We start from the raw sequence: 22989 nt of genomic DNA on the forward strand, positions 1-22989 counted from the left end.
CCCCTGCARTAAGAGAGAAGATAGGCTTCTAGGTATGCCAGTTACTAGTGCGTGAGCTTTGGATAATTTTTGAATCCTTGTAAAAGAAAGAAATGGTGGGGTGTGTGTGTGTGTGTGTGTATTGAGGGGGCACTGTAGGTGATAAACCAGAGTAATTTGTATTGAATTAGTGTTTTTTGCCTGAAGTAATGAAGTAAAAAGCAAGCAGTGGCAGAGGGGCCAAGTTGTCATCTCCTAGACTGCAGGAGGGAAGTTCAGTGTGTCTGGAAGGCAGCAGCGCAGAGAGAGAATCATTATAATTGAACTGGCATATGGCAAAAGAAGTGTTAGGGCAAATTTGCGTCAGWATAAGGGTGGTGGCAAATTGGGCTCAAATTCAGGAATTGCAGGTGACAAATGGATGAATTTAAGTTCAAAGTTAAGAATTCTTGCAATTACTGTGGTTATTCTGGATTTTTTTTTCAGATTGTCCCAGCAGGTGGCATATAAGATTAAAAATTTTAATGTGAGGATGTTGACAGAGAAAGACAGAATCTCTGCTGCGGGAATTTAGAGTGGGAAGTCCAGGAAATGTTGATGAAATGGAAAATTACTTGAAATTTGGTCCATCCAAGGAAAGTCCTGCAAAGCTGGGCGATAATTGGCAAAAGTGGATTTATGTTTCAACAAAATGAAATTACTTTGGATAAACAAACTTTTTRATTGAGGAAAGAAAAGAAACCTTCCAAAACAAGTAATTAGTCAGACATAAGACTATTTTAGGCACCTCATGGTAGGTTAAGTTATTCAAGAAAGAGTAAGACCAAAATCCAGGGAAAGCAAGTGCATTTTGGAGAAGAGCATCAGAGAGATCTGTGTTGGATGTGGAAGACAGCAGTCCTTAGGAAGCAGGTTACCAGTGCAGTTCAGATAAATTAGAGAAGAAACATGTATTTTTGTCCTTGTTTCACAGAGCAGAAATGCTCGCACTGCTCCTCGAGGTGGCTATGTGCCCTTCCCTTAACTGTGCTCTCATGGCTTCACATCCTCAATCTGTTTGGCTTGCTGAGGTCATSCTGACACCAGGTATTCCCCCCTGCCCCAGCTCAGTGATCTTTTGTTTCCCTTTTTCCCTTTCTCCACTAACGTAGCCTTGTTTCCTGCAGTAGTTGGACGGCTTATATCTATTTTCCCTCGTCAACTAAACTGCATTCACAGCTGCGCTGTGCCTGACTGCTGCACTAGGAGCACTCCATACCTGTTCAGAAATGTCCTTCCTAGTAAAAGCGGTAGCRGACTTCATTTATCAAGCAAAGACTTTCAGAGAAGGTCAATTAGTCTTGATTATCCCTGGGGAACTGAGAGCTAGAAACCAGAAACCAGTCTGAAGGTGTGAACAGCTGAAATCTCTTTTTTYCCGTAGCACCAGAATGAATAAAGAATTCCTTGTGGGAAAGAGGCCTTCATGGGAAGTAATACAAGATGAAACAACAGCTTGACCTCAAGCTTGGGATAATGCCTCAGTGTTCCTGAGTAGGAGAGCCTTTTTTCCACATCATTAGCCTATCACAGGGGACCTAATCTGAAAAATCAGGAGAAAGGAGAAGGGGACTAGTTAAAATGTGGTCAGTAGTGCTTTTTCAACATCCTTCCCACACATCTTGGCTTATTATTTATTATACAAAAGTGCTAGAAGATGCCTTTCAAGCTGTTTTGCTAGTGAGACAAATGGCCTTGCCTGTTATTGCGCACCTATGGACACATAGAGAATATCCTTGCCTTTCCGGTCAGCTTTACTTGCAGCGGGCAGTTGTTGAATGTCCACACGCAACCTGCCAGTTCCTGGGCAKCCCAGAATAATCTCTGAGGTGTTGTTTGCTCACCTCTGAGGGACGGGGAAAGGGTACTGCTGGTCAACACTTTCATCCTTGCTTTTTTCGTGGTAGATGATGGAACTTTATTTGTATTATTCTCCTTAGYGCTGTGTAGACTGGGACATAGCAGTAGATGGGGGAGAAGAAGCTGTGTTACATTACCTTCAGTGAGAGAGTAAAATGCTTTTTTTTTAATAAATAAATAAATAAATTGAGTCAGTTAAGTGTATATGCTTTGCCAGCCAAGGAGCAAACTGCCTAAAGCCCATGCAGACAAATTGCAGGTTCTGCAGTGGGGTTGTGGGAGGGATCCTGAGGCCGTTCAGATCCGAGCATGTATCCCAGCGTGGAGGGCTTTGTTCCAGCCTTGGCTCAAGAGGGTCGGTGTCTGTGGTGCACAGGCCCAAGGGACTGCTGGGGCCATCTGCTTCGGGTGCGCTGGGTCTCAGGATGCTAATCCATCCCTTTGTAACCTTTGAATTTGGTCTTTGTTGTCCTGTGTTCTGCTTAGGGAACATCAGAAAAAAAAAAAGCGAGGCCATCACTCGCTAGTGTGAACAGAAGCACCATTGCACGCTGGTTTGCTTCTTTTCACCTTTTGAGTGCAGATTTGAGGTGTTGAGTTTGATTTGCAAAACTCCAGGTAGTTTGGGTCGTGAATTCCTGCAAATCTCCTTGCACCTCACGTGCTGTGCTACCAGTTGGGATCAGCCAGGTGCCCTGAATTCTTCCTTCATCTAACACCTTACYGATAATTTTACACAGAGGGTCCTCACATTTAGAAAGAAGTTGCTTTCCCTAGTGGCCCAGTAATGTCTGAATTATTTGACATTGAGGAAGTGTCAATGACTCTATTCTCTTTTGTGTTTCCCTGAGCATGGTGTGGAGTCAGCAAAGACAGTTATTTTTTCCCTTACACAGGCAGAGAGATGTGTGTGTGTATACATGTATCTGTTTTTAATTAGTTTACGTAAATCTACCCTGAGGTATGGCTGAGAAGAGGATGTGTTTTGTACAGCTAGAAATAAATGCACATAAAATTTGTATATTAAATTTCTCTTAGGGAAAATGGACTATAAATCCATATTTTACATTAAAAAAAGATGAGTGGAATTAAAAAAAAACTCTGCAAGTATACTATTTTTAATGATTTTGATACTTTCATGGAGCTTTTCTCAAATGTTTTAAATCCTTACACGATTCATTAAAAGCACTAGTGATTTCTCCAGACAGTAGAGCACTTCCTGATTCAAACTAACTTGATAACATAGCAAGTTAAATAGCTGCTTTAAACTCTGGTCCTCAAGGATCTGGTGGTGAAACTATCTTGTGTTCAGTTGCTCCATAATGTTTCTAAATGTCGTATCATACTTTCTTTCAAGAGATGAAATGATCTTTGTGTGCGTGTACATAACTGTATAAAAATATACATACACATGCACAGCCTTGCACATATGCACTTCTAAAAAAAACATATTTACAGATAGCTCCTATAGGATTTGCTTGGGCTGCGGGAAGAGGTGGCTCAACCATCCCACTGTTGCTATATGTTCTTTTTGAGGAATGCTCGGAAGTTAAGAGACTCTTCTTCAGCTAGTTCAGTAACTTTCTTAACGTACTTCGGAAATGTTGGCATGTTTTTCAGTGTCTTATTTTTCACAGAGTATGGTGCACTGCTGGGGATGGCCAGCCCATGAACCTGTGTTGTAAATCAGAGATAACAGCTCAAAAAAAGGCTGGGGAGCTCTGGTCTGTCTTTCATCCTAACCTATTTTTCTTACTGTTTTACCAAATAATAATCTGCATTTATGTGGATAAAATTTATCACATCCAGGAAGASAGTGAGTGCAAACAGAAGTTACGAGACCTAGTTTAATATGAGTGAAGTGCAGAGTTTGGCCCTAGATGTTATCTTTAGAAAATCCTCATGGTGTAAGGTTGTAGGAATGTCTGAAGTGGAGTTGGGAAGTTGCAGTATGGAATCACTCTCGTTCCAATTGAGAACATATGGGACAGAGAACTGAACTGGAAGCAGTGTGCAGCAAGAGCAGGGGTCTGGAAGGATCATCCCCTCCTAGGGATGGGAGGGAATCGCTCGAGTCACAAACACACATGCAGGGCTATATGCAATCATGGGTTATTAGGCACCATTGCAAAAGTGAAGTGCTGGAGGAATCAGTACAAAAAGTACAATAAAATATGTATTAACATGATGAAATATGTATTGGAATGAATGCTAGCTGGCAYAAGCGTGACTCGCAGCTGAAACAAATCTGGCAGCCTACAACTTTGGCTGTCTGGGTTACAGAAAAGCCTTATTGCATGTTAGCCCAGCGCACATGTTAAAGAGCTTCCACGTTGTCTCACTGCACAAAACTCTGCTTGTGTGTGGTGAGACCATGTTCACACCCTTCGGTTCCCCTTCCCAAAAGGAGGGCTCTCTACTTCAGCAGATTCAGATGCCACTGCAGGTCTGCCCAGGGTGCCTTTTGCCAAATCTCTGGTTGTCAGTAAATGTGTCCTCAGGGACATGCCGGAGGTGCAGGCAGGGAGCTGACGCAGCCTCCCGGGGAAGGATAAAGTGCTCACCCAGCCTCAAGCCGCAAGGGTGGCCGGTGGTTGGGCCAGCTGGACGCAGTCAGAAAGGAGACGTGTTGCACACATGCTTACAGTGATTGTCTTTTCCGTGCTAGTCTTTTGCTGAAAGCAGGGAGGACGGATGAAATACTCTTTGTAACTCCATCCCATACCTTGGCATTGAGAGAGCACTGTAGAAGGAATGAGTAGTTCCCCAAAGGAGAAGCCTGCTCTTAGAAGCCCTGCGCCCGGTTCTGCCCTGACTTACATCCTCTTCAGTTTTACTGAGGGCGTTGGAGTTGCATAGGGTGTAACTGAGGCAGGAGCTTAGGGTGCTGCAAGACACTGCACACTTCTGGGAGTGCAGCGCAGCTCCAGCACTAAGGTCTCCTACTGCTCGTACTAGCCATGGTGTGCGGGAACTTGCRAAAATGCCTGGCGCAATGGGCCGTAGTGGTTCAGAAGGAGCAGAGTCGTGGTGGATACGTCTCAACTGAACACGATCCCCTTGGGAGTGAAACTCTAAGGCTCGTTGCTTGTCAGTAGCTGTTTATAGTTCTGACCATAAACCTATTGTACTGATTAYTATTCAATCACATTTGTGCAAAGCATCAGGGAAGGTTCTCCAGACAGATTAATCACTAATGAATTTGTAATCTGGCTTTGATCACTCATTCCTTTTGAATGCTGGTAGGTGGAGTTTACATGCCAAGATTTTCTGAATAATAAGTATGTTGCCTCTTAGGAGCCTTTGGAATTAATTTTTCAAATTTGGATTTAGTATGTATGCTGGGCTCTCATGGTTGTTTTTTGCCTCGTGTAACATTGAGAAGAAGAGACATTGGCAAATCATACAGACATTCAGGCCTCCGCCACTCTTCATGAAATGAAAAGCAACATTGCCTTTGCTTTGGGAGAGAGCTGGAGCAGACACACAGACATATTTGCACTCGTGGAGGCAGAAGGGGCATTAGCAGAGGAGTTTGCRCAAATGACTTTCAAAAGTGGCTGACAAAGCAAGGTTCAATCTCTGATCCCTCCACACCATGGTTTACAGCACTGAAACCTTTGCAGTGCCAGCAGCATCTGACAACACGTATCCAGCAAATAATTGTGGTCGGCTTTGACACAGCAAAGTACAAATCTCATTTCTGATGAGGCGTAAGCGTCAGAATACTGTCAGTGCAATAGCCAAAGGCTGCATAAATTGCAATTAAAAGCATTTAATTTAAATTAATCTTCATTAGGAATATAAYTTTGTCCACGCACAAATTGCTTCAGTGTAATTGTCACAGTTGTAAATAACTAGTTATATTAACCGGCTTTTCTTCAGGGATAAACTGACTAAGATTATCAACTGTATTAGAGCAAAAGCAGACGGTGTCTATTTGTGTATGTCTAACAAGTGCACGCATGGGATTAGTCTGAACCTGACATCCTTGCCTCGGCAAGTGCTGCAGTGTACTGCCAGCTCAGGCATCCCCCTTGGCTCCGAACAAGCCCTGTGCAGAGGCGAGAGGAAACTGTTTTGAAAGTTGCATAATTTATGAGAATCTGGTTGTAAAGAGCCAGAGCCAAAGGTCTTTCCCGCAGAATGGATCGGACTTGGACTATTCAAGGGAGCAAAATGTTTTCCTCTAGAATAGCACTAGCCTGAGCCTTGTTCCTGTCTTGTAACATGAGCATTAATGGGAAAAGTCTGCCTTCCCAATGTTTTCTTAGCAGGTTACCARTAATATGTGTATTGGCTTTGCTGTCCTGGTGTCCACAGGAAAACTGTGTGTTGCAGATACCTGATGCTCGGTGCCATCGGCAGCCTTTCTCTGATGGAGACAGGCCAACGTCTTCCTCTGTTCAAGTGGCACCTGCCAACAAATTACTGCAATTCTTCCTTTCAAAYCTCCTGATTGCTTTTGAAGGCTTAGGTGCTGATCTAAAGCACGCTGAAGTCAACAGGGAGATTTCCCGCTGACTTGTGTGTGGTCAGAATCGAGGCCTTTGTAGGGAGTGGAAGGCTGTAATACACCATGGGTTCTGCAGGGAGGAACCTGACTTCAACCAGAAGAGGCTGAGAGTAGCTACTGGAAGACTTTGCTTAGAAAAGGAACTATTTAGTGTTCTTCARTGCCTCAGGAAACAATGCCATGAATGCGTGCAAGAAATTAAATAGCACTTGGGAGATGAGTAAAAATAGACTTGTAAGTGGACATGAATGCTTGAAATGGATGTCCTAACACTGTAGTTTAAAAGTAGAAGGAGCTTTAAACTATCGTCAGTGTTCTTCCCAAATAATCTGCACTGTTACTGCTAATTGGCATAAATCTAACTCATAATACCCATAGCAGAGATTTGCACTGAATCCATTGCTAATCCTATAAACTGGTGGGTTTGATAAAGTGGGTTTCTCTGGGCATTGCTAATTTTATTTTCACGCTTCCATTTGCCATCATTCGTTAACCCCCAAATGGCAAGGTGRTCTGCTACACCAACGAGAAAAGAGCAATAATCGTCTCATTAGTGGCTGTAACTGTGAGTAGAAAATGACAACAAAATGAAAACATATACAGTCTAAACGTTTATATAGTACCTGCTGCAAAGGGCAGGTTCTCATCAGCAAGTCCAAAATTAAATCTAGTACAAGGCAATCCTGTATTGAATAGCATTATGGAATGATGTTTTCACATAGTTTCCTAGTACAGCCCAGGCACCACAATGCGTAATGGTACTGCTCCTTGCCTCTGACTGCCATAGGTCACATTGTTTAARCTCTGCACCAAATATAATTATTAGAGCAGCTACCAAGCATGGCTAGTACGAAATTTAGGACTGAAACTTTCCCGTGTTTCTCATTGGGGGTAGTACTTACAAGGGGAAGCTCGAGGACTAAATTCTGATGTTCGAGTGGATGAGGGATCTCTCGTGATGATTAGGGGAGATGCCAAGGACTGGAGAAGGACTGTCTGAAGTCCTCAGGCATAGCTGTTTACGGCAGAATGAGAGTGAATCACCGGGGCAAGGCAGGAAGGCCGACACTATTGATGCCTTATTTTTAATTCAGTATAGGTGAGTTGAGGGTCTTAAGGAGGATTAGGAAAATAGCGGCCCAGCCCACAAGATATGACTTTCATGATCTCCATTTATAGCTTGAAGAGAAGAAAAATCTGTTCAGGAAAAGACTGGGAATTTTATCTGCCAACTACTGGCCTAACGGTTAAGTCCAGTATCCAGAATAGCACAAATTTTTTATGAAATTTTTAATGAACTTTTYGCAACTTTTCCTTGTGATCTAGTGTTTAATTGTGGTATTCCTTAATAACTGTGTACTTACACCATTTGGCTCTGCATGGGTTAGCCTAGTCTGTAAAGGAGAGAGTATCAGTTCTTTTTAATTACTTCAGCATGTTTGAGTCCAAGGCAGCACAGCAAAAGCAAAACGCTTGTTAAATCATCCTAGTGTGCTAATATCATAGCAGATTTGATGCTGCAAGCATTGACTGCACCAGCATGTTAATTGTCAGGATTTTTTTTTTTTTTTTTAAGGATGTTCTTGTGTTGCCTTATTTTGTCACAGATGCTTTTAATGCCTCTTGATACAGAGAAGAAATAAGGGAAAGAAAAGGGGCAGTTGGTTTAGTACCGTGACATTTCAGGGAAGCAGCACTGCATTCCCTATGCAAAAGTATATTCTGGACTGAACAGGATTTCTTCAGAGATAATGAAAATATATCTAACGTGTCGTAGGCGAGCGCAGCGGACTGGGCTTGTTACGGTTACCTCTCCCTGCCGCTTCCTGCTGTGCCAGGCTCGGAGTGCCGGGGGCTTCTCGAAGGAGCCCAGCCCGCAGCTGGGCATCGCTGTTCGCCAGGGCGCCAGAGCAAGTGCGAAGCGCACCAGCGGGAGAGCTGCTAGTGCCGGCTTACCTCTCAAAAGTGATCCGAGACGAAAGGGCAAGGGAGCAMAGGGAAGCTCTAAAGCATCTGAGAGAAAAAATAAAAGAATGTAAAGTTTTAGAAGTGCTGTCAGTATATTTAATCGGGAAGTAAAGTCAGATTGATGCTGTGTGTAATTGCTTTGACTTTAGTGGATTTCTACCAAGAGGCTTGTGTGCTAATACAAATTTAGCCCTTTTGTTTAGACTTCTTTTCATAACTGTGTATTTAGTCTTTTTGCAGTGTCTACATAAGAGTTTAGTTATGAGCAGTTTATTCACAGTGAACAGGCAGCTTCTTAGCCTCCACAACAAATTAAAGACATGAACCCTTATCTCTTAACTGATATTACGTTATCAGCTTCGCTGAATCTTTTATTTGACTTGTTGGTATGATTTACAGTTGCATCACTGCTGTTGCAGCAAGAATTCAGAATCAGTGCTTTAACTTTGGGTTGTTGGGTGCATAAATGAGATCAGAAACTGTCTCATAATCTGCAAGGAACAAGAAATATTTTATTTTGCTAGGGTGGGAGAGGATGTCAGTGCTGGAAGGATCTGACCCCCCCCCCAACCTAAAACATCTCTCCGTGGAAGGAGGAAGACTATTGCGAGGGGTGATCTGGCTCATTACGGGCTCACGCCAGACTGCTGCTCAGGGTGAGACGCCTGCTGCAGTGGCTGCTCGTGGCGGCAGCAGCAGCAGCAGCAGCAGCAGCAGCAGCAGCAGCAGCAGCGAAAAGCCCCATGTGGGCAGATGCTCATGGTCTTCACACCAGCAGAAAGGAGCCGTTTATCATGGAGATGACACAGTCAATCTAGCGAGTGAGGGATGGGGAAGAGATGGAGAGCGAATGATGTGTGAAGAGCTGATGAATTCATGCAGCAAAGGAGAAAAGAGCGAAAACATCCAGATGTATTTCTGTGGTTTAAGTAAGAAAAGCGATAGCCAATTATCCCAGAGACGGAGGCACAAAGGAAATGGAAATGTGTGTAACCATCTGCAGCCGGCGGACGTGTGAGCTCATACAGTCGCCCCTGCACAGGCAGAAGTGGCACTTGCTATTTCGGAGAGGATGGGATGGAACTGGATACAGTTCTGCTGCTAAGTCTCTGGCTGTCTCCTATTCCTTTTACTGTGAATCTCTTGGGGGATTTTTTTTAGCAATTAGCAATTAATTTTTAATTGTTTCAGTAGCCTAAAACTCATCTTATGAGAAATACTGACCAAATATAAAGATTCTTGTGTGTTCCAGATAAATAGAAATTAAACACATCATAATTCTCCTGCTTTCCCCCTTGCTCCATTGCATAATACTTTGTATTTCAAAAAAGGGAATATTGAAAAGGAGTGTGTTTTACCAGGTAACKTCTGCCATTGCTCTATGGCAAAAATTCAGCCTATGGAGAATATCTCTTGATGCACTRTACATTTATTATAATGACATAATTTGAATGATACTCCCCAAATTACTGTGGACCCTTTAATATCCCTCCCTGGTGCTGTTTAGTTGGGGTAGGAAAGCCATAACTTTCTGCCTTTAGGAATCCCCTTGTTAAATCAACTGCATCTTGGGATTGTCTCCAAATGAAATTTGCCTGCTACACAGCAGCAGGGAGACGTGATAGGATTATAAAGCAGGACCATTTTTCACTGCAGAAATGCTTGAGCTCACTCCAGACAATTATGCAGCCTGCCATTTTACACATCATCTATTTCAGTCCTCCTGCATCAATTATTCCATTAACATTACTGCATGCTAAGCGAGAACTTGTCACCGGCTCGTGTAGACATGGGAAGGATAGCCGATATTTCAAATAAAAAAAGGCATTTTCATTTGAGAGGGTTTGGGACATTCATTTCGGCAGCCTCGCTGCGTGTTCTGTGCAAAGTATTTTTATCTCACAGCCTGTTTAACATTGGTAATTTCTACCCTAATGTGGTTTAGCTCAGGACATAATGCTGCATTTTCAGTTCAGTTGTCAGCTGAACTGAAAAGACCTGTTTAATTAGGAAAAAATTAATAGCTTTATTCAAAGATTAACAGAAATTAGGGTGAAAACAAAATTGTTCCAATAGTGAGGGCATATGTATTTGCTGCAAATTCAGGAAATCTCCCAAAACACAAAGAACATGTTCAGAATTATAATTAAGGAAGTAATTTTAACTCCCTGAAAGAACAGCTTGATAGCAATTGTTACTTTCCTTTAGGTTTAATGTAGCATCTGGTACAATTTAATTTTTGAAGGACACCATTTTTAATTCCCATTAATCTCCAGAATTAACAGTGCAATAAAGATCCTTGCAAACACTGAAATTTAACCAAAGTGCCTTCAGGACCTTTTCAGAATATTTTAGCAACTGAGCAACAGCTCAGATGCTGTGAGTGGGGTGAAAGGCAAGGCCAGCGTTAACGAGACAGGACCAGTTCCTTCCCCTGCTCCTCTTCAAGAGTGAGGCTGACTTCGGCCCAGAGGCTGCAGGTGAAGTGATGCTCTAGGAGGACAGGACTGTCAGATTTGGAGGTGCGTATTGGGAAGGATGGCTTGAAGGTTGGCTMTGTCATACTCGTGTCATTTTCATTAATGTTGATTGAAACTAAAATGTTAATAGTTTTCTGATACCTGCTTTGGTGTTTCAGATTTTTCAGGTATTTAACAAAACAGAGGAGGRCTCTCAAAATAGGAGCCCAGTGGCATATCCAAGAATTAATTAATAGAAGAAGTATCTTTAGAAATGGTAAAAATAGCAGAGATATTTGAAAGTCTGTGTAGTTTTGAGACTCAGACCCTGAATAAAGCAAGCTGGAAGCTACTCAGCACAGGCTGAGATACAAGGATGTGTATAAGCTGAATTGGCAGAATAGTCTTGTCTGCTCAGAAAAAGGCTTTGAGTTCAAACTGAGACACGGAGTGTGAATTGGCAGAATAGTCTTGTCTGCTCAGAAAAAGGCTTTGAGTTCAAACTGAGACACGGAGTGCAGCTCCCCCAGAAAAAAAAATGTGATAATATATTGCCATATTGTTCATTAACATATGCTATCTACCACAGGCCCTAGGGAAGACAAGGTTATCTGCAGTGAAGTGTGCTAGTGCGTTCCTGCCGCAGCGCTGGGGAAGGCACCGCTCGTGCAGAACCTGCCGCCTTCAGAGTCAGTGGCGATGTCTGACTTGAGCTCAAGCTGCTCTTGTGAGCACTAATAATAATGGCAAGTCTGACCCTGATTTTTCCCTAGCGTTTATTTTAGAAAGAAGTTACTGACGTCATCCAGGCACACTACAGAGTGGAGTAACTGCAGTTCTTACAGAGAGACAGCCTCAGTGGGTAATAAAACATACTGATTGTTGCATAGTTACTGAACCCGTTCTCATTTAATACAATTTCCTTTGTCACTGTAGGTGATTATCAAAGAGAGAATTTCCTCTCTTGTGACTTTTTAGACTGTGTTGCCGAGAGGCTGTAGGAGCTAGTCCTGCTGCTTTGCCCACCTCCGCGATGCTCTCCATTTTGCTTGATCTTTGCTCAGCCTGACGGCCCCCGGGGTATGCTGTCCCTGGCTCCATCGCTATGTGCTGGCGGTTGTTTGGCAGAACAGGGGGCTCACAGGAGCAGTGGTTGTATCGCCAGAACGTGCAAATGCATGAATAAATCAGTTCCCTCCCCCTGGGAGGATTCCTCTTGGGCCACTGCCACTGGGAGAAGTGTGCCTGGGCTGGAGTCCATAACCAGGTGGGTGAAAAAAAATCTCTTTGGCAGATGGTTAATGTATCTGTAACATTCAGGCTGAGAATTAAGTTCCTGGTGCATTTAACTACAAAACACTTAACTATTGGAAGTATTTTTACTTAGTGCTGGCTGGTGCAAGGAAAGGAGTGGGAGCCAGGGAGGTTTGTATGGTGGGAGAGGAGAACGGCTCTCCCCAGGTGCCCTCCTGTGGGTAGCAACAGGGAAAGCCACGATGCCATCCTAGGCTTTTAGGCAAACAACGCATGCTGCAGGTGAGGATAGGAGCAGTTTTCACAGCAAAAATAAAGAGTTTTACTGCCACCCTTCCCCAGTATCTTCTCCAACTAGAGGTGGGACTTTGGGGAACACTAGCCCTGACTGGTGTCAGGCAGCCGTGGAGGAGTGGGGAACAGAGGAAAGGGCTTCTTAGGGAGCAAGGACCAGTTGCAAGGCTAAGTAAGGATCAACTCTTGGTTTTCTCCAGACCCTTAGAGCTTACTTATAAGTCATAAATGCTCAGCATAGTGTTTTACCATGCTAGGCTTTTTGGCTGGGTAATGGTAATACTCTTCCTGTGCTCGCTGAAGACAGAGGCAGTTGCTTGTGGGCATGCATCCAACCCACTCGGGCCTGGCACAGGAGTGTTTTGTTCGCCTTTTTAACYGGGGTGAGGAACTATTTACCAGCGCCTTTCCATCACAGTCAGCACCGTTGTCGTAGCTAAAGAAAAACTCGCACAAAGCAGAACAAGAGCTGTTCTCTTTTATGAAGATATGCACAACAGGATCAGCAACAGCTATCGGTATTAGGAGCTCGTTGCTGGAAATCCCATTAACTGGAAATTTCAGCCCATYGTTTTTTGAGGCTGACCTTGAGGTTGATAGGCTCCTGGCACCCCCACTTCCAAGGCTACCATCTCTTGCAGTGTAGCTTGCCGTTGGCCGTGCAGTTATGCTACTTCCAAAGTCCCTGATGGTCTTTTGTGCTCCAGAGCAACTGTTTCCTCTTGGAATGGCAAAGGGGGAGACTTAGGAAGAATGGTTTGACAGTTCTCTGGATTCTTATATGCTACCTGTTTTTTGGCAATTTGTGCTGGAAATCTTTCCTTTCCTGGTCTTAATTTGTCACCTAGGATTTTTGATTTTATGGTTTTCTGACTGGAGAAAGAGTGACCTTTTATTTAGTGGTGTTGGTGTCTGCACTACTCATGCCCCTGCATGCACAGCACATTTGTGCTCGGCATAATTCCCATGTGAATGTGAGAACAAGCCTTTCTTCTAGGTAAAAAGAATCAGCAGCCTGAATATCTGTTTCATAGTCCCCCTCCATATGAATAGGGAATGGGGATAACAAACTAACCTTTCTTCCAGGGGCTAATTGGATTTCACASAGTTTGGAAGCACCAATTATTCACCAGATATATTAAATTCAGTTTTAACATTCCTACTGGATACTTTGCCTATTGTCTTTTCCCCCCTATTTTTAATTCTTTTCTATTTCAAACTGATCTTTTCCCAATACTTAAATRAAGAGGCACCTTGTGCTACAGCTCTATCAAGAGCAGCACTTCTTCATGCATGAAGTCTTACAAGCTGCTGAAAATATACGTGCAAGAATATTTCTTATTCCACTTGAATAAGCATCACAGAATCAGTCCAAATAATATATGTTGGTCAGAAGCTAGTGTCCTTACTCTAGTTTAGTTGCACTAAAACAAAATAGTCCAAGTGGATATAAAGCACCTGTAATCAACCTAATGTACTATTCAGCCTAATTAAGAAGATCTAGGTTTTTCATCAATTAAAAAGAATATGAAGTTGGAGAAATGATGAAAAGCAGTRTAAAAATTCCCTAACACATCACAGAAAACACTTGAATCATGATAACTTGGCCAGAATTTTCCCTGCTGGAGGTGAGAAAGGAAAAAAAAGTCTCTACAGAAGAGTGGAGTTTGTTTTAATCAGTCTAGACGTAATTGTGAGCCGTGGCTCTCCATCAACATAAGAGAGAGCTGCAATCTTTGACTAATGTTTTCAGCCATGCAAGTCTCGCTTTAGGCTTTTATAGAGAGAGGTAAAGGGGGCAAATCACAGGCCTTGAAACCTAGGTGGTAGAGATGCTTCTTTCTTCGCGTTGTGATGGCTCGCTGTGACCACAGCAGTGAGGGGCGGCATGACCTGGCTTCTACATGGGTGTTCTGTGGCATGGGACAGCAGAGGACAGAGTCTTCTTCCTGTAACGCTGGGCAGGTCAGAGGGCAGCTTCCCAAAGACAGTTTAATTGCACGTACTTCCTTGGCATGGGCTGGGGGAACAGGGGTGCTCCTGACTCATTTGTGGATGCCAACATCCTTGATTTTTCAGTTCATCTTTCTCTTGCTCATCTGTTTTAAGCAGTACTTTCTCCTGAGAGCAGATCAGTAATTCCGTTTCTGTAAATTGAAAATGTGGAATCTATTGAGTGGGTGTGCGCAAACTTAAAAAAATAATTGAATCCAAACATCCTTTCTTTTTAAATGCAGGAAACCAGAATCTAATAAAAGCTAAATCAATTCAGTGTCTATGCTGGGCTTGCCGTCATGTCTTTAGACTGTTATAAAAAAGCTGTATTAAGTGCTGTGCATTCCAGTATCAACATCTTTATTTTCCATTACATCTGCTTAACCCCTTAAGTCTCCTGAAATCTCCTTTCTGGACATGTGGTGAAGAGCTTGCAAGAGAAGAGAAAGTAATTTCTGTAAAGTCCACTGGGCATGTTCATTTGTTCTTGATATTCACTCTGACACATGACCTTGCTCCGGACAAGTCTCTGTGTTTTGTTTTTGTATCATGCTTTATTGATTGTAAACACGCAACTGATTAATTGTAAAACAAAGTTGCCTTCATGATTTAGGACTTCAGGTTTTCATATCTAAAATAAACATACCACTGCCACTTTGACTTGTAGTGCTGGTAGGTACTGGTATACAAAGATGTCCATCAGACTTCTGGCTTGATTTAAACCAGAGTTTGAAGAGAGTTTAGTTATGGTCTCAACTCAGTTAAATTCTCAATGTCTGTTTAGCTTCTACACTGACTTCTGAGCTCCAGCTACATTTTCTAGTGCTTGACACTTGAGAGAGAATGCACATTTACAGGCTTCTAAAATATGTTAGTTATCTTCAGCTAACAGGTGGTCTGGTATGCTGAATTTTATAGCATTTATCAGAGCAACTTAGAGAATCCAAGTAAGTGTTCACTCAGTTCTGCTGTTGATGGGCTTTATGTATGTGTCGCATACAAATTGTCCCCTGTGGCCTCTACAGACTTAAAGGAAATTATTTCTGAAGACAATTTCCCCCCTGCTCTGAACTTACRAGGCTTCCAAACTGCAGAAGTGTGACAGTTTGAAGAAGAAAGCAAATAGATATCTCTCTCCTCCTTGAGCATAGCCATCAGATCTGCAGAAATGCAGGGAAYAGTTGAGCCTGCCCCTGTGCTGGAATCTTTTCCTGTTGTCTCCTAAATCCTTGAACAGGAGGTATCTGAGAGAGAAGTTAACAAAGTCATCATGACCAGTGGAGGAAGAAACAGAGGAAGAAGCCTAGTGCTGGCCCCAACTTCCACTAAGGCTTGGGGAGAATCAAGCCACTGGTTCAAGGTGAAAACCCCCAAGACGTAAGAAATTCAGCTCTGAGTTTATCCTGTTGTGATCTTACTGCAAATCTCCTTAGTTAGATCTCTTCTTGTCGTCTTAGGCAGAGGTTTTTGCRTGCAAGGAAGAGATGGAAAGTCTGGGGGCAGGGTTATGCACATATATCACTCTTCTGAAGAGTCACTAGCCTGTTTGTCTACAGCCTCACTTGGCTCTACCCACTATGAAGAGGAACCTCTGATAGAGCCATTTCTCAAAGATGGGCAGGAAGACAGCTCATTTAACCCTCCCTGTGCCACACTCCTTTTCAGAGATGTGCCCCACGTTCCTCTCAGCAAGAGTGAAGGCCAGACCAGGCTGCTGAAGCGGCAACCCRGGAGCTGCAGAGCCCCATCAAGCAGTGAAAGTAACGGGAATGTGGCAGCGGTCTGCATTGCTGCTGTGCCGATCTTAGTATTTGTGGTAGTTGAGAGGGACTCTGAGGTCGACCCGCTGGTCACGCAGACCCAGCAAACTGTGTCATGCGGCACGTTATTAAAGGGAGTGGGAGGTGCTGGTTAATCACAGCACCTTTTTAAAGCACAGCATGGTTTTGCACTGGTAGCTTTTAAATGAAGCTATATTGCTTAACCTGGAGGACAAAGGCTTTTAGTTTCTAGTTCCTTTTATTTATTTGTCACTGAATTATGTTTTTTAAACACTCCTGCTGCCTCCTGGAGGATAGTAGAAATAGCTGGTTATTCACAACGCTGCAGGTATGTCCTGTGTATTTAGTGCTCCTTTCGCAGGTGAATGCAGACCGGTGTCTGTAGTGTCACAGCAATTTCASCCAACGGAGAGCTCACATCCAGAGAGATACTTGAAGCGAGCTGCAGTTTGCAAAATCCYGAAAAATGCTTAGTTCTGCAAATCCTGTGTGAAAATGAACGAGGAGGCTCAGCATCTCTCAGAAGGCCATATCTTTCCTTTCTGCAATTAAAATTGCTGCAGCAGACGCTAATGGAGTGTCACTGCAGAGATCCGCTCTTGGAAATCCTAGCTACGTTGCCCTCTCAGGAAAGGTTTTTTCTAGTATAAGCAGAGCAGGATTCCGTTTAAGGAGAAAACATGCCATGTTTAATAAAAAACTGAGAAATTGCAAGTCGTCTTGCATTCCCTAAAATCTCTGTTAATCTCTACCAATTTCTGTTTCTTCTGTAATTTATAATACAAGTTAAAAAAAATTCAARCCTTAAAGAAGGAAGTCTATGAAATCTATTAGAAATAATTGGTTAGCAAGAAATAAATTTGTGCCTTGTCTACTCTACTGGAGTGTGATGACACAACTTCCTTCATTAGAATTGTTTAAGCTACAGGAAATAGACTGTAAACACTTCATGCAATATGATCTTTTTTTAAGTCAATATTGTCTTTCTAATCCTGAATTTCAAATTAAACATGATCCTCTTTTAAACAAAGACATGCACATTTATCTTGGAAACCAACACTATTTATCCTACTTATTGTAGTTTTTTTCTATTGTATACACAGGGTTTATGTGCTGATACAGTGAAAAAAAGTTTGGAAATTAAAAAATGTAGAAAGCCAAAATCTTACTAATCTGATGGTTTCCAGTGTTGTTGCCGCTGGTTCACGGTGACAGTTATACCAGCAAAGCTGCCATTTCATATAGGAGCATAGATCTTTGCACTAGCAGGCTGTTGTCAGTTTTCTGTCCTGCGCTTTAATAAATTAATAGATAACAGCAGAATGCAGCGTTTGAAACGCTGCTTTTGAGGTTGTTGGCAGGGATGCATTTCTGTTGATGTGCACTTTGCTGGTCAAGAGCGGCCTTGCGCTGGGAGAGAAAACGGTGAGTCCCGGCTAAGGCGCAGCGTGGCAGCGCCGCTCGCCGCCCTCCCGCGGCCGGGCCTCCGCYGCTGGGCGTATCTGGAGCTTCCCCCGTGGTGTGTTTGCTAGGCACCTCTTGGACAAGCTGGGTCTGATGCTCTAAGATCCAGCCCTTAAGGCACATGTTTCCTCTAAGAAAATTTACTCAAACAACTTCATGTTGACAGTAATACATATGGGACACGTTGCAGGGACATACAGTAATAATCAAGGCATCCAGGGCAAGGATTTACAATTAATGAGCAAAAGTGAAWCAGGAAATACCACTTACATGGTGAACAGAGGCAATGGAGCCAAGTTAAACCTGCATAACATGTGATGCATTTYCTGAACTTTGCTGTTTGGAGGGAGGAGAGGAGTTGTTTTCTGGATGTCTTTTCTACTATACCATGATGAGTTTTTAAGTGTGGAAATTGCAGCAGGAAAGAAAAGGGAAGAAGTAAAGCAAATGCAGAAGTTATAATTTCCTGAATACTAGGAGCTCAACAAACAGACCAAGTTCTTTATCAGCCTTCAGTACTGAGCCCGCCAGCTGATCGTAATTATAAAACGTGCACAATATCTTACTATCTGAAGGAACAGGAATGCAACAAAGTGAGTTGCAAGTATCCCTGCCTGACATGTAATCAAGTTTCTATCCTGGGGCATGCTTGTAGTTTTCCACTACATTTGAACTTTTGAATTATTTCTCAGGAGTTTCTTGGTTGCTTAGTTTTCCTTTTTGCTTGTGGTGGTGGTAGGAGTTCAGGGAGAAAATACACATTTTGTATCATGACCTGGAGACATTAAAAGTACCTCTAGATTCTTCTTGATTTAATCCAAAAGGCTGCAAAGGTTTTGAACCCTTATGTTGTGATCTATCTTAGCACTAAGTTAACTACACCACGCTTCCATATTGAAGGGTGAGCAAAGCAACCTGTGAGTCTTTGCCATAGTATAAATACATGGCATAGCTTTCAGATGGGAACTTGTGTATTGAGCCAAACCCAATTATTTGCAAATGAATCARTGGCACATATCCTTAGGGAGGACTGTAATGCTCTGCTCTGGTTTGAAATGTCATCTTTTCTGTGGGAGAATTCCTTATAGGTAATGTGTTAACTATTTTCAACCTAATTTTAGTCAAAGAGAAATTGGAGTTCATTGAAAGTTGCCAAGAAAATTCTATTTTYGATTGAAGCCATAACAGATTTCAGCTTGCTTCATTTTGAAAGCCATGCAGATGTGAAAAGCAGGCTTTTCGCTAGCGTTTGGCATTGTAGCCAGAACTGGCACTCTTAGACTCTGCTTTAATTGTACATTATATTAACCAGCGTGAAATTCTGAGCCTTATTAGGATAGCCAAAAGCCTTCTTTATATTTGATTTATTAGAGCTTGAAATTAACTTTTCACAGTCCAGCTCAACTAGATCAGTAGATAAGGAAATTCAGCTCCATCTACAGTAAGTTTGTCACTGTTATTTCCAGTGCCCTCCACAGTCCCTTGCTATGCCCCGACCCTCTGCGAAGACCCCGGTGTCCCGCCCTGCCAGAGCCAGGGACAGCGGCCGCCAGCACACTGCCAGTGTCAATGCTGATCTTGCAGTTGCTTGGAACTGCCTCCAAAAGTGGAACCTGGGGKTTTTTTTTCAAGCTGTTCACACATCTCTTGCAGGTGCATGCGTGTATGGTTGAGCCCACCCAGGCACTGCGGAGCATTGCTGGTGGGCTGCAGCAGGCTGCTGGAGGTGTTCCCACGTGCYGTGTTCAAGGATGAGCAGTTTTTGTCCTCGTGACACAGCACTAACTCATTAAGTGGCTGGTTCAGGGATGTCAGGACCTCAGGCTGAAGCTCCAGGGGAGGGAACAGCCAGCAAAGTCAATCGAGTGGAGGTACCTTGGTGTCTCCTAAAGAACTCTTTGCAGGCAGGTACTGTGCTGAGCATTTACTTCTTGATGGCTACACAGCTGCTTGGAAMATGGAAAGGCTGCCAACGTTACCTCAGTAACTTTTTTCCTTTCTTAAAAAATAACAACAATACTTTACACTTCATACTGATTTTCAAAGTGTTTTGTGAAGAGGGAAGAGCATCATCTCTCTGTGCTTCGGAAGACCACCTGTCAGCCTGCCAGGGGCTGATAAGAGGCGTTTTCTGCCAGATATTGATGAGAAGTGGTAGTGTTAAAGGTTCTCTCCAAAGTGCAATGATGTACACGTTTCCCCCCAGTCATTGCACTGAGATGACATGAATTAACACCRGTTACCTGGAGATAACACAACAGCATTAACCTGAGTTACTGGTTTCAGGGGAGTTATCGTGTGCATAGTTATCTTGCTGTCGCTATGTAAGTACCTCCATAATTTCATTGGTAACTAACGTGCCACAACTTTAACTGTGCAGGGGGTARTACTAAAAATCTGAATAGCTCATTATTCACACTACAGCGCCTAACGAAGTAGATTTTGGACTGTGACTGGTAGTGTTGTCCTGGCCGATCTGGAAGATGCACGGGGAGACTCCAGCTCTTCCAGCCAACCTATTGCACRGTGACAGAGGATTGGGAGAGCCCTGCAAGCTACTTGGGTACAGAAGTGTTCCCAAGTGATGTTCCCACTGATGGCCACAGCATACAGCTGGAGTCAGCTAATTTTGGTTTCAGAGCGTTTCCCACACCCATGTGGGCTAGGATCTGGGCAATCAAGGTTTAATATGAGTGCAGTCACCATCTTTTTCACTTTGAGGAAAACTTGAATGTTCTTTCATGTGTGTGTACTGTATTTAAGGTAGAAGACAGGGATGAGGGGGCTATACCTCATGCAGCATGTGCCAGCTGAAGGAGGTGAGCTCGAGCAGAGCCAGGCCCACCTCTCTGGAAAGGGAGCATCAGCAGATTTTGATGTGTCCTAGGGTATCTCCTTGTAGCTTCAGTTCTCATTATGGTGGAAACAAGATAGGATCGGGGGCCCATTTCTTTACAATTATATTTAAATATGAAGTAGGTGGCTGTGCCAGGAAGGCCCAGAGAATATCCGTTCCTATCCCCGTGTACTCCACAGAAAGTTTCTTAACACCCTGTAAGAAACCTGAGTCCTGTTGCAAACAAATGAAATCCAGATCAGGATTTTATTTGTCAAGACTGCTCAAATGCTTCTAGAGAGCTTGTCATGGCCCACGCGATGGGAGAAAAACAAATGGAGTGCCCTGGCTGTCAAGAGAGCTAAGGCATCCAGCAGCCACTGCGATGGTATTCCTCAGCCAGCAGGGATGACAGAGGAGGGTGGTAATTTTGTCTTCTACTTCCCCTCCCAGCTAATTACAGAAAATCAGGAAGACAGGAGACAAAGATACCAGCATCCTTGTGTGCCTGCAGGGCTCAGCACAGCCTTGGAGCAAGGTTTACCACTCGGACCTGCTTTTCAGAACTTTAATTCTTTAGTACTTTCTTCATTTCCCTTGTTCCTTTTAAGCAGATATTTTGTTTGATTTTTCTGACCAATCAATAGAACCTCTTGATCTTGTTAAAAATATTGTTAAAATAACAACACATCCATTATCTGTAGAGAACTAAGGTGAGTTACGGATCCCTGCCACTTGAATATGCTTTCATCGGGGATTAGCTCCTAGGGTGACGGCATTTTAAACTTCCCTTCCTCACAGCATGCTTCCTGAGACCTGCCTTGCATTTTCAGATTTTCATACTCTTAGATGTCAGGTCTCTGAGAAAATCAGAGGATCTGAAGCTCCCTCATCTTGTGTGTTGCTTTCATTCATCTCCAGCTCCATTCAACCCTGCACAGCAAGACATGGGATCTGGAACTCCGGATGCTGCAAGACAATTTCCGCCTATTTAGGATGGCAAAATAGAGAAGCGAGGTGTTCAGAGACATTAGCCATCATGACTGTGGCTGCCATGTATCTCAGACAGCTTTCTGCATCCCATTCTCTGCAGCTCTTTACCTTCTTAGTGGTCCTTTGCTTCTGCAGGCCTTGTTGGTACTAAGGTACTCATCAGCGTGGGCGATGGTGTCATAGCCTGGCTGAACAATACAGCGTGGGGGGCCACCCCTGCTTCGTATTTCGCAGTAGATCAGGAATGCCTGAATCATTCATTAGGATGACTAATGTAGTTTGTCAGCTCCTGAATGAGTGGGAAAGGCATACCTCATTGGATTTTGTAAGGTGGTTGGGATTTTTTCTTCCTTTTTTAAATTATACGGTAACGGTTGACTTGCTGGAGAACGTTGTGTGTTGTGCAACAAGCTTATGGAAAAAAGGACGGAATTAGCATGGGATGGGGGGAACTGAGAAGCAGTACTCTCATGCTTAAATTAAAACTGAACCACATCAGAATGTTGCCAATTAAAAATAAAATAAATGACTTTGTTCTCTCTGTAGGTGACCTGTCTCCATGATTTCTTTGGGGATGATGATGTGTTTATCGCCTGTGGTCCAGAAAAATTCCGCTATGCACAGGATGACTTCTCTCTGGATGAAAGCGGTAACATCAAACACACTGCTCTCCAGTCTCTGTTTTTATCTGATTTCCTTTCAATTGCTTGTATTGGATAATAATAATGCTGCATGCTTTTGTGCTGTTTTTTAAGACCTAGTACATGGAATACAACATCCTTTTCGCATATTGGAACAGTCAGCAAATATTATAATCTGACAAATGCTGACAGATGCAGCCTAAGTCCGAATAGGTGGAATTCTACAATATACCACCATTTTGACATCTATTGAAAAATCCATTAGCATATATCCTTTCAGTTTTATCTAGTTACACTCAGTAGGATATATTCTTCTTGAGAACAAAAAGCAAGAAAATAATCTTTATTTTTCTGATCAAGAGAAACACACATATACACCTACACCTGCAGTTCATCACTTTTGTCCTTATGTATGTACATGAACATTAAAAAATGGGAGCAAGCATAGTTAAGGGGAAAAATCTCTCTGCTGCTTCTTCCTGCTGACTGAAAAAGGAAAAAGCTGAAAGGCTAATAATTCCCAYCTTAGGTGGAACAGCACCAGCATTTGTCCCTATTACAACTGCAACCACAGATCTGTGATAATGCAAGTTTATGTGATCAATYAAACCATGAAATCTTTGATTTCAAMGAACAAAYAGAGCTTGCTTGTAGGATTGTCACCTACCACACCTGGCAACTGTGCATACCAGTAGCACACCTGTGCACTTGTGCCTGTAAATTAATCCAATCTATATAAAGTAGGAGAAAATGTGGTCTCCAAACATTCAGACTCGTATTTCCCAAAGCTCTAGGTGTCTTGTATAAGGAACAGGAGTCACTTGCTATCTCATGTGCTGCAAACTGACTCAGGCTTGAAGACCAAACAGGACTTCTGTTGTATACCAGGAAGCCAAGTGGCCTTCGATCT

General features: G+C 43.0%; 1 protein-coding gene across 2 annotated transcripts in view; it reads left to right on the forward strand.

Annotated features, from left to right (window-relative positions):
* DCX (doublecortin) overlaps positions 1–22989 on the forward strand; it is a 74329-nt gene that overhangs the window by 33354 nt on the left and 17986 nt on the right. For both annotated transcript variants that reach the window (XM_085319804.1, XM_085319805.1), the window contains exon 4: positions 21985–22087. In XM_085319804.1, coding sequence (XP_085175930.1) covers positions 21985–22087 — 103 coding nt within the window. The remainder of the gene's footprint in view (positions 1–21984; positions 22088–22989) is intronic.

This window comes from Rhea americana, unplaced genomic scaffold, assembly GCF_003343005.1.
Source record: "Rhea americana isolate MKP2758 unplaced genomic scaffold, rheAme1 scaffold_6, whole genome shotgun sequence".
Taxonomy (NCBI): domain Eukaryota; kingdom Metazoa; phylum Chordata; class Aves; order Rheiformes; family Rheidae; genus Rhea; species Rhea americana.